Source organism: Rissa tridactyla, chromosome 4 (genome assembly GCF_028500815.1).
Source record: "Rissa tridactyla isolate bRisTri1 chromosome 4, bRisTri1.patW.cur.20221130, whole genome shotgun sequence".
In the NCBI taxonomy this organism is placed as follows: Eukaryota; Metazoa; Chordata; class Aves; order Charadriiformes; family Laridae; genus Rissa; species Rissa tridactyla.
Window position 1 is genome coordinate 43,645,492 of NC_071469.1, and position 17,604 is coordinate 43,663,095.

Below are 17,604 nucleotides of genomic sequence, written 5' to 3' on the forward strand. Positions count from 1 at the left end.
TAATGGCAATTTTGAGCCAACTGTATAGAATTTTTATCTAGGCCATGTACTAATTGCATCCATTTGTTTTGCTCTCTTCTATGGCACTCTGAAGTACAAATTAAATCCTATGCTCTTGTAGTCAGATACGCTGGTAAGCTTTCTGTAGTGACATGTTGGGCTATTGAAATAATTGAAAAAAGAAGGGAACGAAATTCCTTTTCCTAAAGCCACTTTTGTGTATTATTTATAGTACCTATTCTCTCCTGCATGGCCCTCTGCAGCTTGTCCGTTAGAAGCAGGCCTGTAAGTAGGCCTATGATTCTATGTAAGAACTTCTTTTCTTTGAAGATCTAAGTAAGTGGAAAAATGGTTGTTCCCACAGCAGAAGTCTGGATTGTGGCAAATTATCATTATACCAACGTTCACTTTCTTATTTCAGTCTCCATTTGATTTAGAGCAGCTTCAGCTGCTGTCAAATAGAACTATATTTTCAGTGCAATTTGGGTGCTAGGTTTTTTTGTTTGTTCGTTTTTTTTTTTTTTTCCTTTTTCATTTTGTTGAATTCGGGTGTATCTGTTCAAAATCATAAACAGTCCACCAGATGAAGTTGGGAGGACTGCTGTTGTTCAGTTGAGTACTATTTAGATATCTTTAGGGGGGGACATGGAGTCTCACTGTGAGTGCATTGCAGCACAAAGGCACCATTACTTAACGTGTTTGCTGTTTACAATTATGCAAGATTAGAAAGAAATAGACTTGACTTTGTTATTCAGCAGTGCTGCTCATGTCAGTGGTTTAAAAAAATATATGGGATGAGTTGGAGAAGTGCCTAATACTTCTTGTCCTTTCATTTTCTTCCATTTAAAAATACAATAAAATATACATTAAAAACTTCAGTGATAGCGAATCTAACGAGTTTTTTTTTTTCTTTTTTAACCAATTTACTGTTGCTTTTATATTTTGTTGAAAGCCTTCAGTAGTTTAAGTGGGCTCTATCTTGTGATTGCTTTCCTGGAGTATTGGTCTGTAAAAGCTAGCCAAATGGAATTTAATTGCGACTGTGGGCAAAATAAAATCCAAAGGCTTGTGTTCTGTTGTTCGTTTCTGCTCATACTGATGGGAAGCTACGGTATTGTTCTTTCAGTAATTTCTTTCTGCTGTGTCTTTCTAGATACGCTAGATCCTCTCTTCATGCATCCTGACTTGCCTTGTGGGACCCACACGGGAAGCTGTGGTCATGTAATGCATGCAGCCTGCTGGCAGAAGTAAGGATGTGTCTTTGCAGTCTTTTCTTTTTTTAATTTATTTTCCAAAACATTTAAGTGCACACTGAAAACACTCAACGGTAAGTGGATATTTAATTAAAGAGTCAAAACTGTTTACTCATCTAAAAATGAAATACCACACAAGAGAAGTTTTGACCTGATGAAGAAAATCATTAAAAGTTTGTAGTGCCTTCTATGACCCAAAGAAGAATCTCTTAAGGAGTTACTAATTCATGCAAAGAAAACCAATGGGGTAAAATTTGGTCAAGAATAAGAAACTGTATCTAGTGGGTTTGTTTTTAGCAAGCCAATGAGCACCAGTAGGAATCTTCCAGGTGAGCCCTCTATAGCAACAATACTTTGAAAGTCTGTCACCGGGTCAGTACTTAAAGGATGAAGCTGTCTTGTTCCAGTGAGTCTTTAGAGGAGAATCTGGCATTTAGAATAGAATATAAATCATTAAATCTACCAGTATTTCTTCTCCACTCCTCCCCTATCGGTGAACAAACTTTTAATAAAAACGAAGAATTGATACAGTGCTTAAGAACTTCACTAGATTTCTATTGTTTTGGGAAGCCCACAATTTAGACCAAGTGTGGTGCATTAGAATGCAACCTGAAATACTAAAAGGCCAAGTTACTTAGCTTGCAGAATATAGTCATCCTGGTTGCATCTACATTTGTAGGATTACAGAGAGCAAAGCTAATGCTCTCTGCATTTGAATCTACATAGGTCAGGCAATTCTGAACAAGATTAATAGTGTGAAATAACAACAGAAATAATCGCACTGAAGTATTATCCACAGATAAGAGAGTTGGCTCATGCATTTGCAAGCTACTTTATGTTGTTGTATGATATAAACGATCTCTTGAGGTTTGTTGTTTGTACTTGTGCCATTTTACTTTAAAAAAAAAATCTGTGTAAACTTCTAGTGCTTATAATTTACTTTCTATATGTGTGTGTATATAGATACATATATATTTACAATAAAACATCGGTACAGAATAAATAGGTGCACACAGTTAAAAAGATACGGCAGTATGTTCCTTGAGTATAATACATCTGCTCTTGGCAGATCCATCTACATCTGCGTAGATCTAAGTAGTGCAACCTTGGAGCTCAGTTCCCTTGCACTTTTTAAGAAAAGATGGCTTGCTGTATGGGTAAATGGGATTAAAATGGACAACAGGCTCTTCTCATACGGGATGGCACAGAAGGTTTGAGTATAGTCTTTTATTTATTACATAACAGACATTCTAACATACTAATATTCCTCCAAGTGCTGCCTGACACACCTTTCTAGAGTATCTGTGCAGCTTAAAAATACTGCAAAATACTCTCTAAAACAGTATGAGTTCAGATGAATGGAATATGTTTGTAGTTGCCATGTATGAGGAAGAGGAGCTGCTTGCAAAAACATAGTTGTTTGAATGTGGGAAAATAAATGTATCTTTTTTCTTTTGATTGTAAGAGAATAGTTTCCTAAATACTCTGTAATAATTAGAACTTCTGCAGATGCCCCCACACGCACACTTTCTCTTATTAGATAAATGGGATTTTGTTTTTTCCCTTAAGATGTATGATTTAAAGCAAAACTAATAATAATAACCCCTAGTTATTACCATAGTGGGGAAGTTAGATAATTTCATATCTGTCTTGAAGATCCTATATACCCAGTCTGAACGTTAGTACTGAATTTAGTTGCTTGTATCCAGGCAAGAAGATTTGAATGTTGGATCTTTTTGTTCCTAATAATACCACTGAGACATTAATGAAATTTGAAGGCTTACTGCATCCATCAGGGGAGCAAAATTATAATGAAACCTGTAAAAAGATGATAGTTACTTCTTAGTTTCCTTTTGGGTATAAAATAGCTCAAGTGCGATACTGTAATATAAATTATCCTTTTTTCCTGTTAAAATAAGGCTACAGTTTAATGGTCTAGTCATGAGGCTCATTTATTACCATGAATAGCTTGTTATTCATTCATGAAATATTACCAGTAGTTTTTCCTAAAATGAAATCAAAATATGTACAATCCCTGTTTCAAACTTACTGTAATGAGTTGCATATGAGAGATACTAGATGCAGTGTTTCATTGTTTTGAAGATGTTGTGAGAGAAGAGTAGAAAATTTAAGGACTGCTTGTCTGTAAAAGTGTTAATGACATTTAAAAGGCTCTTCAAAGCAAGGAAAAGTTGCTGTCGTTTTTGCATGAGCGGTATACCATGCATTTTTGCATGAGTTCATGTATAAGCCAAAGGTTTTATTTTATTTTTGTGTCTAAGCACATGAAAGGGTTAAAAATCAAAGGAAAAGATTTGTTTGTTGGCTTGGATAAGTACTTGCTAGATAATAACAATTTTAATTACTTGAACATTTGTTTTCATGTCACATCTGCGCCATTCCATTTTCTAGTAACTCCCTTTCCAATGTTGTAGGTACTTTGAAGCCATGCAGCTGAACTTTCGACAACGTCTGCATGTTGAACAGATATTTGACTTGGAGAATGGAGAGTATCTTTGTCCACTTTGCAAATCTTTGTGCAATACTGTTATTCCTATCGTTCCATTGCAGGCTCAAAAAATAAACAGGTGAATTACCAGATTGCATAGCCTTTAATTAAAAAAAAAATAAAATTTTACTTTGGAGCAGATTGACTTTTCAGATTTTTGCAAGGGAGCTGGCCTTCCTAATCTATATAAAAGACTGCATATATCCTTAGTGACTATTCAGCCAAATATACTGGTTTGGGCAGTCAAAAATATTAAAAAAAAAAAATCTTGGGTTGGCTATCTTTTGGAGCTGATATCAAATGGCAAGTACCTAGATCTAGTATTTGGCCTAACATTTCATTTTGTACGGTTTGCTTAAAATTTACATGGGTCCTCTGTTTTTAAAGATCAGGTGATTCTTTGACTGTTAAAGTAAAACCTGCTTTCTATTTCTGTTTTCAGTGAGGATGCGGAGGCAGTAGCTCAAATTCTCTCCCTGGCCAGGTGGCTGGAGATTATCACAGTCAGGATATCAGGCTACAGTGTGAAAAATGCTAAAGGTTTGTTATCTTGGTCTTGAAGCTATTCTGTGGGATATCTCATGTGCTAGTACATGTTGTAACTAATACCAACAGAAAACTTCAAAGAAAGAACATGTTTTGCTGTCAGTCAAGAGAGTGTCAAATAAAGCTGCAGATAAATTCATGGCCCTTTCTGAGCTGATGTCCTGATTTCATAGTGCCCTCACCAGTTTTCTGGTTTCTGTTAAATTCTTTCCATCTTCCCTGTTGAGGAGAATTATGTAAACTTGGGGGGGATAGCCACCAACTACACTCAGAGTTAATTAAACTTTTGTATTGACTGTGATGCAGTAAAAAGGAGAAAAATTAAATTTAAAGGGCCAAAATAAAAACATGTATGAGTGTTTAGAAAACAGAAGGTACGGAGAATCAGCTTGTTCCTTGGACTCTTACAATGCAGGAAAGCTCTTTTTCCTTGACAGCAAAGCACTACTTTTAATCCTCGTATTTCTGGGAATAGAAGAAAATGTTTACTTAACGAGGAGGGTTAGAAGGCAGTTTGGCTGGTGAGGTCTGTTTACAATTATTTTTCAAATCAATTTAAAATAAAAAATTATCTTACTTCTGTTAGACTACTGTAAAAACTGTAACCACTTCTTTGGTTTTTAATGTGAATCTAATTTTTTTTTTTCTTTTTTTGGAAGGAGAGAAACAAAGTCTTCCAGCTTTCACCAACAAGGGCATGGGGAACTCTGCTTTGGAATTCCATTCCATCCTTAGTTTTGGAGTTCAGTCCTCGTAAGTGTTACTGGAAGTGCTCTCTGCATTATGTTAATTCTCCCTAAAATAACCTAGGTATACTTCAGGATTTGTATTGAAGGAAAGGCATATGATTTGTTTGGTCTCAATATGGGCTTACTTATACTTTTCCTTAAGCTTTCACTGAATATCAGACCTATACAGAGCTAGATGGACTTCTAGGTCAAATCCAATCTGGTGGTAGTTATGTTCTTGGTATAAAGCTAGGAGTCTGGAACCTTCTAATCCACAGTTCAGTGATTTGAGTCACTTCCTGTGCCTCTAGGCAAGTTATTTTATGCCTGTCTGCATTAATTTTCCTGCTATATGGCTGTTGCAGGGATAGATTTCACTTGGTTTTGGATGCAATAATGTAATATAGGTTATTCACAGGAGTAGGGCTGTATTGTCTGTTTCTATTCCAGTGCACAAAAGCACGCTCCCACTAAAACAGAATGGACGCGTAGATACTTTTAAGTGTACTCAGCTGTCTGTCGTCTTTTTAGATCATGCTATAAGTACTCTACTTCTGCTACTTCTGCCGGACATCATAGGTGAATCTAATTCTTTCTTGATAACTCATCTCAATAGGAAAGATTCTACAGTTTGTGCTTAAACAATGTCATGTTTAAGTATGACTGTGGCTAATCCCCAAACTTCGTGGTACAATTGTTTTGGCTGTAAAGATTTGGAGAATTAATATGTATGTTATCTATTTCTGTTACGAAGTTCTGTGTATGACTTTGAAAAAACACAAGCCATTAAAACTGTACTGGTTTTTGCCTAGGCACTTTTCTGTGTATAAATGTATATGCATAAACAAACCCAATGGCAGATGAAAGAAGCTTAAATGCTAAAAGGGCATTTGAAATGTCTGTCTTTGCATTTTTAGTGCCTTTTGAGATGGGATATATTTTCACTGCAGCATTTAACTAGACTTGCTTACTTGCATTTGCTTTTTTCATTGTATTTTACTTTGATTTAAATGTTTGCATTCTTTGAATGTGAATTATAATACAGTATACAGAAACCGACTTCTTCTAGCCTGGCAGCTCTTAATCTCTCAATTTGTGGAACCTGTTATGTCAAGGTACTTGTTCACTACTGGAAACTAGAAATTTTTTTCTCCTCTGTATAGACAAAGAGCCTTTGTATTCAAGAATTCTTTCATAAATGACTTCGACTTCGTTAATGATTGACCAGTAAGCAATGAGCACTATTAATAATTCAGCCTGGAATTATCTTGACTTCCTTTTGCAGAGCCAAATACTCAAGCAGTATCAAGGAGATGCTTATTCTCTTTGCCACCACCATTTATAGAGTTGGGCTAAAAGTTGCTCCAAATGAAGCTGATTACAGGATTCCTATGATGACCTGGAGCACATGTGCTTTTACCATCCAGTGTATAGGTAAAGCATAATTTGGGTTTATTCCTTATGGCTTGAAAATCTTACACTTGTTTGTATAATTTTATAAAATCTGATAGTATAAATAGTAATAGTAATAGTTCTACATAAATAAGAGCAATATGTAATCGTATAACAATGTATATTACATATATAATAATAGAATGCTAATCTATAATCTAATATAAATAACAGGATGGTTTTGTTAGATGGTAGCGTATAAAATAAGGTATGGAATGCCAACATTGAGTTTAGTGTGAGAGAGCAGGGAGTGATCATGTTCCACGTTACTAATTGGAACATTAAGCATGTTCAATGGATATCTTCAGGCTGCCGGAGATCATTGACCTGCAGGCATCTGCTACACAGATAACTATCTAACAACTATGAAACAGTACTGCCTCCCTTGTTATTTCTTTTTGTCTCTATTCTTGAAGAATTCTCATGGAATTTGTAGTAGTATAGTCTTTTGTATTCTGAAATTGCTAAGCAGAATCCTGGTAGAAAAAAACACGAGCCAAACATTCTGTAGCATGAATCTCTTTTTGAAGGCAAAATAATTACCATAAAAAATGATTGCATTTTTTGGGCTAGTGTACCTGTTTAGCAGTCATTCTCATTTCATTTCTGTACTATATACAGAAATAAATTTGTGTAGTAAACATGAAGCTGTAGATAAAGCTGCAGTAGCTTCCAGGAAGGGAGAGAGGCAAGAGATAAGTCTGAAATGTATGCTGATGGAATTGAGAATGTAATTGTGCATCTGCATAAATATGATTTGCCAAGTATGCCATTTTTTCTTGATGAAGCTGTTGAGTTACAAGTGTAGTCTACCTTAAATCTATAGTGGACTTGACCCAAGTGCAGAATCAAGAGTTCAAAAGGTTTGTAGAAGAATTGGGAATATTCTCATAAGGCAGGGACAGTCATGAGAACTCATTACATCTTTTTAGTGTTGGATTGTGTCAGAGTTTTCAAATTGGTCAGGAGAGGACTGGAAGCCGCCCAGCTTTATTTTATGCACTTAATGCTGAGCACATTGTTTTCATTTAATATCTAAAAATGACCTTGGTGGCTGTCAGAGATGAGATTGCTAGCAAGTGTATAAATGCAACAACTGTTATCACAGGTGTGATATTGAAGGCATATGTCGGAAGTAGAAAATTCTGATGCCTCACCAGGCTAAGATTATAAAACCAGAGGGACCACTGTGACAGTCTGACCCATCCTAGGCCACACTTCCTTGGATTATTCATTTTTGTTTACAAATAGAGCAGGCTTCCATGAAATTGTAAAGTAAAACTGCTACATAGCTTCCAGTATGCTGGTTTTGAATCTAGTCATAGGATGCGTCATTAAAACCATTTAACAGGCACGTAGCCAAGCTGCCTAGACAAGGAACCTTAGCTGCCTGTATGAGTGGAGTCTCTAGAGAAGGTTCAAAGCATCAGTGACCCGAGGGATGTGAATTGCTTTTATTGCCTGAAGCCAGACACTTAAAAATCGCAATCTGATTTTTCACGTTTCCTCATCAGCTCCACATATTGTGTGTTAAACTGATGTATGGAAGTGCTAAGTTGAAACACTTGAATTTTTCGTTGGAGGTGGCTTAAAAATAACCAACCAACCAACCAAAAAAACCCCAAAACAAACAAAAACCCCTCTCAACCAAAAAACTCTTTATGAAAACAAAAAAAAATAAAATTCCAAGATCTTGAAGTGTACTGATTCATCTCTGAAAAGTGACTATAGTGACTAAAGCACAAATGTTTTAATTAATACCTTTTTACTCAATTGAGTTATCTTTGTTGTTTTTATTGGCTTATTTTTTCTTTATTATCCCTTTAGAACCAATGCACTCAGGGAGGAAAGCTGTATTGTACTCCAGCTCGGGAATTATGTTTACAAAATATTTTTGTTAAACTACAGTTAAATGCAGTAGTGCAAATCTGAGGGTGAGATGGCTGTATAGCATCCCTGTAAACATACGTGATGTTTTTGAGCATTCTATAAGGGTAACTGAAAAGTCAACTAAATCCGTAGAATGTCTTTTCATCATTCATGTGAAACAGTGTTCCTTTAAATCCCAAGTTAGCAAGATCTGAAAACCAGATGTTTTTAAAAAGCTCATTGCAACCATTTATCTGGGAAACATTCAGTAGCATTTAAGCTAGATTTTTTTTTTTTCAAACTAATTCTCTTACCAGAATAAAGTTGAGCTTTAAAAAGAAGTACATATACAAAGAATAAATTAATCTTGAACTAAGTGAATTCTAACAGAAATGTTATGTTAGTTCCTGTAGAACAAAGCAACTTAATTTTTTCTGTGTTTGATTTTAAGAAAACCTCTTGGAAACGGAGGGCAAGCCTTTATTTGGATCTCTACAAAATAGACAGGTATGGGCAAGTAAGATATGCAATACATTTTAAACAAAAAAGTTTATATACATATCTAATACACGTATATAAAACCATTACTGTTGAAACTGTTAACATCGTGCTAAATCTTGATGTTATCCCTCTGGAGGGATAGCTCTCAAAATGTTTAGACTGATAGCATAAAGAGCATTTTGGAAGAATCATATTTCTACTTATACGTGGAAGTTCATATTAAATTCTCCTATCGATATATTTTCTGTTTGTAGAAGTAGATATGTTTTTACAGCTTTATTTCATTATTATATCTTCCTTTTTTCCTGTCCAACCATTTTCTCTTGCGCTCTAGCACAGTGGCCTTAAAGCATTAGTGCAGTTTGCAGCCGCTCAGAGAACAACATCACCACAGGTCCTGATTCAGAAACATCTGATTCGTCTTCTAGGAGGTATAGTATTCCTTTTCTGTGCTACCTTTCATGTTGCAGAAGTTTCTATTGCAAAATGGCACACACACTAATACAGCATAGAAGCAAAGGTTAGACTACTGACAACAGTGCTAACTTCCATTTCTCTAATATTGCCTGAAATCACGGAGTACTGATTGAACTTAAGTAATCAATAATCTTCTTAACCCAGCCCTGTATCACTGAAGTCTCCAAAAAATCCTCTATCCCAGATTACCTAGGCCTAGAGATACTCAGATCTGGAATATTTACGGTTGGTTAACAATCTGTTTCTGGCAGTGTTCAAAATGACTCAAACTGACAAAAAACTAAATGGGTGGATAAAGCCACAAAACAGATATTCCTCTCTCAATTGTGAGACTTCAATTTTTTAGTACTTTCAAAAGGCTGCTTGCAGCCTAGTTTAAGATATTTTGGTCTCAGGGAAAGCTAGTTTGAGACATATAGCTATCCTTCATGTTTCTTACTGATGAGGTTAGCATGCTGGCCCTTGAATCCCACTCTTTGACTTGCCTTCTAGTGATAGGATTCTTAGGTGTGGTACAGGCTTTTGTATTGGTCTAGGTTGTGAGGCATCTGGTGCTGCAGTGCCTAAATATGTTTGTGGACTTCACCCTTAACACTGTGTGCTTTATTAGAGCTGGAGAAATAAATCAAAGTTTTTTATCTTAGAATTTTGAACATATAGTCATTAAAATTGTGGGCTGGTTGAACATGTGGAAATAGCTAAACAGATGCACAATCAATTAAATAAGTGGTAAACAATTAAATAGATACTTCCTTAGTTCAGAGACTTGAACTTTTTTTTGATGAAAACACAGGAATAATAGAGGCTCTAAAACCAGATACTGATATTGCAGCTCAATCCAAAAGAAGAAAATACATATCAAATGTATAATTGGTATCTTTATTTTGTAGTTCTTCTACCAAACTTCAAAGTGGAAGACACTCCATCCCTCTTAGAAGTAGATATGTTCCACATTTTGGTAAGCAGGTTCATTTTATTCTTCATATTAGTAGGTTTGGTGTTGGGTTTTTTTTTTTTGGAGCATGGATTTTTGTGTATTTTACCCTGTAGATAGTCCTGCATTATCTGTTCACTTGCATGAGTCAAATGACTATACATGAGCACTGCGTACAAGCAAATGATTACATATGGCTGCTATATACGAGTGTTTACTCTTAGTTCTGCTCTTCTCCTAGCTTACAAGCCTTTGCTCTCTCACTCTTATTAAATTTCGTGCTTGCAGTCTCATGCTAGCAACCTCCATTGCTATCAAACCTCCAAAAACCCCTGAGAAATGCACCCACTCAGCTCATTTCCCTCACTTTCCCTTTGTCTCGTGCCTTCTGATTCCTTCCCGTTCACTCTCATTACCTTCTTTACTCTTCTTAGCCACTTCTTTCTGTTCTTAATACAAATCTGTATTATAGTTTCTTCTACCGTTAAAAAAAAAACACAAACCCACAACAAAAACACAAACAAAACCCCCACAAAAACACACAACAAAAAAGCCAGCAAAAAACAAACAAGAAACCAAACCCACCGAAATAAAACCTGTTTTGCCCTGGTTGCCTTTCTAACTAATGCTTGGTCTCTCTTCTCACTTTTTTCAATGTGCTTTGTCTTATGTCAAAAACCAGAAACTGGACAAGCTTTCTTGGTATATCTCTAAACTGGCAATTACAATGGAACTATATCTGAGTTTCCTACGTGCTAGAGGGGCACAAATGGTTAATATTTTCCAATGAGTTTTTGCTACCCTTTGTGAATTAAAACTAGCAAGATAAATGAACGTATTTAAGTTGACTACAGAAATTAATTATAAATGTATAGTGAGAATATAATTTCTATTAACCCATGTAGCTCTTACCAAATTTCTATTACTTTAATATTTGCTCCTTCCCTTTCACTTTAGGTGGGAGTTGTGTTATCATTTCCATCTTTATACTGGGAGGATGCTGTAGACTTGCAGCCTTCATCAATTAGTTCAGCCTATAACCACCTCTACCTCTTCCATCTGACAACACTGGCACACATAACACAAATCGTCGTCTCTTCAGCAACAGGTAGAGGTGTATTTGGGTTGGATTATTCTGGCACTTTTATACAATTTCTTAAAAATAATGGACGGACAATATTAGTGTCTTCCAGGTATAAACTTTCTCATGATAATTGACACTTAGCACTAGGTTGTAATAATAGCACTACGTCATTTTCAGAGGATTTTATTGTATCAGTTCTGTGTGCTTAGCCTAAGAAAACAAAATAGTTATTGATATATCAGCACTTGATCTAGTCAGTCATTCCAGAGCGGTATCTTTCCCCTCTTCACTCCTTGTAGGAGGAGCAAAGCTCTTCCCAGCAGCAGCTCTCTGAGCTGTGCAATGACAGTATGGACTTGGGAAATAAACTTTTCTTTACCCTTCAACCTAGTAAATACCCAGAGCTGAAATATGGAATCCTATAAACCAATAGGAGACAATTTTACTTTTCTCTGTATTTAATACCACTATTAAAAACTGTCAGTAACCTACAGGCTTCCTAGCTACTACTTTCCTTTTTCTTCAGCATGATGGGTATTAAAAAAACCAACCAAACAACCTTTCCTGTAGTTTAATCCATGTAAGACAAAAACTTCAAAAGTTCAAGGGAAGGAAGCAGTTTTTATGTGAGGGTGAGCAATGAAGCAGTAATCCTGATTCTTCTTTATAGCATGCAGTTTTAGGAGAACCTTTGTTAGGTTAAAAACAGCAAACAGAAAAAGAATGAAGTAAAAAAAAAAAGTGGAAATATTTCTGTAATGCATTTAATAAAAAGAAGAGCTCGGTATATTTAAAAAAAAAGTGTGTCATAAATGAAGTGCATTCACAGTGGGATTCATCTTTTTGTGTGCAGAATCCCCTACTGCTCGATCATCTGACAACAGTGAGGAGGCGCAGTCTGCACAGTCTTTCTGTAGAGAGATTTGTCAGTACACCAGTGGGTAAGTAGCAGTTCAGTCATAGTGTTGCATTTTCCTAGAAAGATGGCAATCCACAGGGACTGATCTGAATAATACAGAAAACAGGAAAAAATATTGGCCATTTTGTATGGGGAGTTAGCACAATACCCTGTGCTTTCTTCCAATACTCCTGACAGTGAAAAAAAGGAAACTCATGAAGGGAACACTTCTAGTTATAATAGCTACTTTTTGTGGACAACAGAGTAATTCTTAGTCTAAGGATTAAAAAATAACCTGTATCCTTTCTGGAGAGAAATACAACCACTAACCATAGTAGTTATTTTTTTTTCTTTGTCTCGATTGGGTTTTTTTAGATCTCTCAATTAGAGATGGGATCTCTCAATTAGAGATGGGATCTCTCAATTAGAGATGGAAGACAGAAAAAAGGAAATGGTTCAACTATAAGAGAAGGAAGAAGTGTAAAGCTAAACACAGTTGCTTATTTGTTTGAGCATTAGCACCCATCTTTTCAGGCTTTTTTGATAGGTATAGTTTCAGACTCTTTAGTACTTCAGTATCTGTGTGTGAAATAAGCTAGAAAATATGGATGCACCCTCTACAAATTCTGCTTTGATTTATCTTCGCCAAGGCTAGTTGCAAAGATATGTTTCTCAAGGATTGACAGTGTGTCCCAGTTTGAGGTAGCCCAAACCACGACACAAAATCACAGTGGTACCCACTTGTCTAAAAGTTCTAAGTGTAAATTTCTAAATATTTAAAATTTGATATTTAAATAATAAGAGCAGTTTTCTGAGGCATAAGCTTAGAATTGTAGAATTTTAGAAAATCAGATCACTGCACTGAGATGCCTAGGTATAGAATTAAATGCCAAAGTTTAGGCAACCCAGCTTTAGCGTTTTAATTTCTGCATATGCATTGTCATCTTCTAACTCTGACCCATCAGTGCTTAAACAGCGCAATCTGCATAATAATTTTGCAATAGTCTATGGTGTTATAATACAGCTGTACAGTTTGTTCCGCAGCAGGTCCTGGTCAACATTTGTGTGAACATCCTGTTCACATAAATGTGAATTTAAGTAAGTTTAAAATTTTTAGAAAACAAGGGCCTTCTAAGTAAGTTAAATTTACTATGAAATTTAGACCAAATGCTCATATCACACAAACTACAAGAATAATGACTGAGATGGGTGTCACTCCAGTATTTTTTGTCAAAAATGGAATTATTATAGCTTTATTTTAAAAAATCTGAGCGTTACTGTTGTGAGTTTCATAGTGAAGTATGAGGTATTAATTTTTTAATTGAGTTGGTTTTGTTGTTCCTGAAGAGTATTTATGTTTCGTTTTGTTTCTTTCCTCATTTTTGAATTGCATTAAAACCACCAAATGAATGAAAAACTTTCACCATTTAAAAAAATTGCTGGTATTCGGTAATGAAAAAAAACAGTGCAAGAATCAGTTGTTCCGTGTGTGATGCTGTATTGTATAGTTTAAATCAGGTTATCTTGAGTTACCTAGAGATAGACAGTTATATATTGACGATTTTTTTTTTTTTTTTTTTTTAATTTTGAAAAATATAAGTTGAGATAATTTGAAGCTTAATGTAAGCATTCTACATAAACTCCTTAGGCAAAGGGGTAGTCAGAAGTTAGGTGCTGGTGGCTGTGTTTCACAGAATTTGGGGTCCATCAGTGTTGATTCTACACAGCTGCCATTCTAGCAATGCTAGCCAAAATGTGAAAGTGCTGGAAGGATTTGCACTGTGAACTCCTGCAGCTCATTTGTGTATTACGTTTGTGTATTACAGTTGTTTTAGTCAGGATATTCCAGGCTGGCTTGTGTGGGATTGTGTTAAAAAAGGCATCATGCCTTTCCTTCGTTGCGCTGCTTTATTTTTTCACTATTTGCTGGGAGTTTCTCCACCTGAGGAGCTACTACAAGGTAAATATGAGAAAGCAAATGTGGCTGTGTATTGACTTTTTTTACTGTTTTCTTGGAAGAATGGAATTTTTAAATGTTCATACTAGCTTAACAATAGTTAATACATTTAAGTAAGACTTGATAAGAAACGGAAATACTAATTTGTATAGGAAGGGGCAGGCATGAGAGGTTGAGTTGTCTTGGACTTCTTTGCATGGAAAAGACTTACTTTGATTATGTGCAAGTATGTGAATTATCAATGACGTATTGGTAGCAAGTATTTGTGAATACGAAGATTCTGTGACTTAAGGATAATTCTAGGGGCTCAGAGTACATCACCTAAGAAATAGCTTGGAGTATATTTAAAAAGAACCAGCAAACAGATCTTTTTGTGCAGTTGCTAATGCTGGTAAGTGCTAACGACATAGGGATTCAGCAAAACAGAGCCAAGTAGAAATAAAGCACATAATAAAACTTAAACCTCTTTCTTAAAGGTTCCTAATGCATTACAGATACTAAACCCAAAAATAAATATTCTGTCAAAATGCAGTGAAGGACAGAATCATCAACTGTTCGGAAAGAAGGACCAAAATTGCCATGAACAATTGAAACAAAATATAGCATCTTAAATTGATTTATGTAAAGTGTGAACTAAGTTTGAATATGATTAGGAGGTACGAGTCAAAATCTGTGCACTTTGGGATATGCTGTTGTTCTTACTGTTAGTCTGGAACTTTGATTCTATAGGGAGGAGTGAATCAGCAGTGCCATTTTCTGTAGCAGAGCCAATAAATGACCACCCAGCAAACTATTAAATGAGCTCAACTTTATGCAGTGTGTTAGCACTGACTTGATCATAGCAAAATTTGGTATCATTGCAGTCCAAAAGGATGGTCAAAACCTAAAATGTAAGTACAGAAATCTGCTGCGGTAACATGTATGTGTTACATGTTATACAGTGAAATGGTATTTGAGCAAAGAATTCTGTTATTACAGTGACTTATGCATGACTTCAAAATTACTTAATAATATATGCCAAATTTGTTAAACCTAAAGCAAATCCTCAGCTAATGCAAATTATTGTAGCTCCGATTAAGTCAGTGGAATTACATCTAATTGTACTAGCTAGGAGCTATGCTGAGGTTGCAAGATACATCTTATTCAATGAAAGAGGGATCAGGAGATTTCTAGTTTTAAGTGAATTATTCAGTGGTGCCGAAACACTTCAACAGTTGTTCGTGTTTTTTTTCTTTTGCAGTTTCTGAAGAAGGGCAATTCAAGGCACTTTGCAGTTACCTCTCTCTGCCTACCAATTTGTTCTTGCTCTTCCAAGAATATTGGGACACAGTAAATCCACTGCTTCAAAGGTACTAATTGGGACTGGACAGGCCACATTTTTCTGTTGTAATGGCCCTATGGGAATTCCAGATCAAATTTGTTAACAAATGATTGAGTTCAAACTCATACTAGGGTCCTAAACATTTGTTTGATGTGCACAGGTATACTGAATCTCTTAAAACACTTCAAAAACATAAACATTCTATGTTTTATGGTAATTCAAATATTAAACAATTATAGCTTAAGGGACATGCATCATTCAATCATTCCATGCAGAAAGAAGTTATCATAAACCTTTGCTTGCATGGTATGCCACTTACTGTTCATTGGCCTATTTTTAACCTGTCTACAGCAGAAGTGCTGATTACACGAGCTATAAAATGAGAATATGGAAAACTTACATAGGCTTTGTACTATTCTCTGGATTTCCAAAATACTGATGAATGTCGAAGTTAGCTTAATGGTTGAAAGGTACAATTTGAATATTATGTACATTGCAATCTAGCAGTAAAGAAATAATTGGTAAAATTCTCCATTCAAAAACACAAGTTAAAATAAACAGACACCACTCCCCCCCCAACTCTGAGAATAATTCTGATATTTGTGTTGGAGACTGTCCCATGTATTTAATGTGACCGTTTGTGCACTTAGTTGCATTAATTATTGTTACTGGTTCTTGGCAGAATTCTCTGGCTCACACTAGCTTTTTCTGTTGTGTTTTGTTTTGTTTTGTTTTGTTTTTTTTTAAACCTCTGTTCTGTTTTGTTGTCTAGAGTCTTTCAGTTTAGGGACATTTTGAGCTGTTGACTCCAACTTATAGTCCATATAGCTGACCTAAAAAATTCCCTACATGCAATTTTACTATAATTAATTGTATTTGTAGTGTATGTAATTACTTATAAATTAATAGCATTTTCACAAGTAAATTATTAAATAAGTTTGTCTTATATGTTCCTACATGTTTGCACGTAATGGTGCTTATAAGAGAACACCAGGGATAGATGCTTTTGAACATTAGAAGATGATCACTAGAGGCAGGGCTAACAAATCCACTGTGGTGCTCCCAGTCAAAAACAGGTTTCAAGTAGGAGGCTACATATTTAATGCAATAGTAACAGTTGTCAGATCATCATGCACGTTCCCATATGTTTTTTGAAAGAATCTCATTTCATAAGACTAAATTTGGTGATTGAGAAATGTGTTAAATGAGGCTTACTAGACTGACCATCTGCTACAGTTCTCTCTCCCTTCTCTTCCTTTTTGTAGAAATAACTGAAAAGGTATCTTAGATGCACCAGTTCCTCTGTTTAATAACTTGCCGATATCTACCATTCTTTTAGTAGACAGGTTTGGCCATTCTAAGCACGCACACCACATGCAATACAGCATTGTAAAATAACCATTGGGTAACGGTTATTAAATAAAAGCAATAAATATTTTCCTAGTAGATTGTATGATATTTTCTTGCACTGTGGCTTTCAGCAGATATATTCCAAAAGGAGCTGTGTACTGTAGCCCACTTCAAGAACTTGAGTATTTCTGAAGACTGCTTCATTTTTGAACTCTGTGTTAACTCTGTGTGCGTGTTGATAATTTTAAGCGTCAGCGTTTTTCACATAGGTTTTTCTTGTGTATACAAACTTAAATTCTTTTCCTGAAGCAAAACTGTAAAGGATAGCTGTTTCTCCTTGTGAAGTTTTAGCTAGAACTATCAATGCTTGATCTGTGCTCTGTGTTTGCTTATTAGTTTAGTTTAGTGATCCTGAAGGTATGTTGTTATCAAACACTGTCATCTGCAAATGTTTGTTTGAAATAGGTGGTGTGCTGACCCGGTGGTGTTAAGTTGCTTGAAGGGGAAAAGCATTGCAGTAAGGTAAGTTTGGTTTTGTTGTTACTGCTGTTTTTTCTTCTGTTTTTCTGTTAAAACTGTTGAAAGAATGAAGTGCTTGTTGTGGGGAAGTTAGAGTGCTTGTATTTTCTTCCTCCCACTCTACTACCAAAAGTACGTTTCTCTTTAAATGGCTGTGTATAATTCCTCATGTAGTGACTCTTCACTGAGAATGTACAACATTGTTA

At 35.5% G+C, this 17,604-nt stretch overlaps 1 protein-coding gene across 5 annotated transcripts in view; it reads left to right on the forward strand.

Moving 5' to 3' along the window:
- Positions 1-17,604, forward strand: part of UBR1 (ubiquitin protein ligase E3 component n-recognin 1) — a 73,701-nt gene that overhangs the window by 48,701 nt on the left and 7,396 nt on the right. For 4 of the 5 annotated variants that reach the window (XM_054201503.1, XM_054201502.1, XM_054201504.1 and 1 more), the window contains exons 31-43: positions 1,154-1,247; positions 3,689-3,841; positions 4,205-4,302; positions 4,968-5,061; positions 6,322-6,470; positions 8,809-8,864; positions 9,193-9,289; positions 10,226-10,293; positions 11,227-11,377; positions 12,207-12,294; positions 14,078-14,211; positions 15,449-15,557; positions 17,345-17,401. In XM_054201503.1, coding sequence (XP_054057478.1) covers positions 1,154-1,247; positions 3,689-3,841; positions 4,205-4,302; positions 4,968-5,061; positions 6,322-6,470; positions 8,809-8,864; positions 9,193-9,289; positions 10,226-10,293; positions 11,227-11,377; positions 12,207-12,294; positions 14,078-14,211; positions 15,449-15,557; positions 17,345-17,401 — 1,348 coding nt within the window. Of the gene's footprint in view, positions 1-1,153; positions 1,248-3,688; positions 3,842-4,204; positions 4,303-4,967; positions 5,062-6,321; positions 6,471-8,808; positions 8,865-9,192; positions 9,290-10,225; positions 10,294-11,226; positions 11,378-12,206; positions 12,295-14,077; positions 14,212-15,448; positions 15,558-17,344; positions 17,402-17,604 lie in introns of those variants that run through there. The other variant, XM_054201506.1, reaches the window with a different exon arrangement.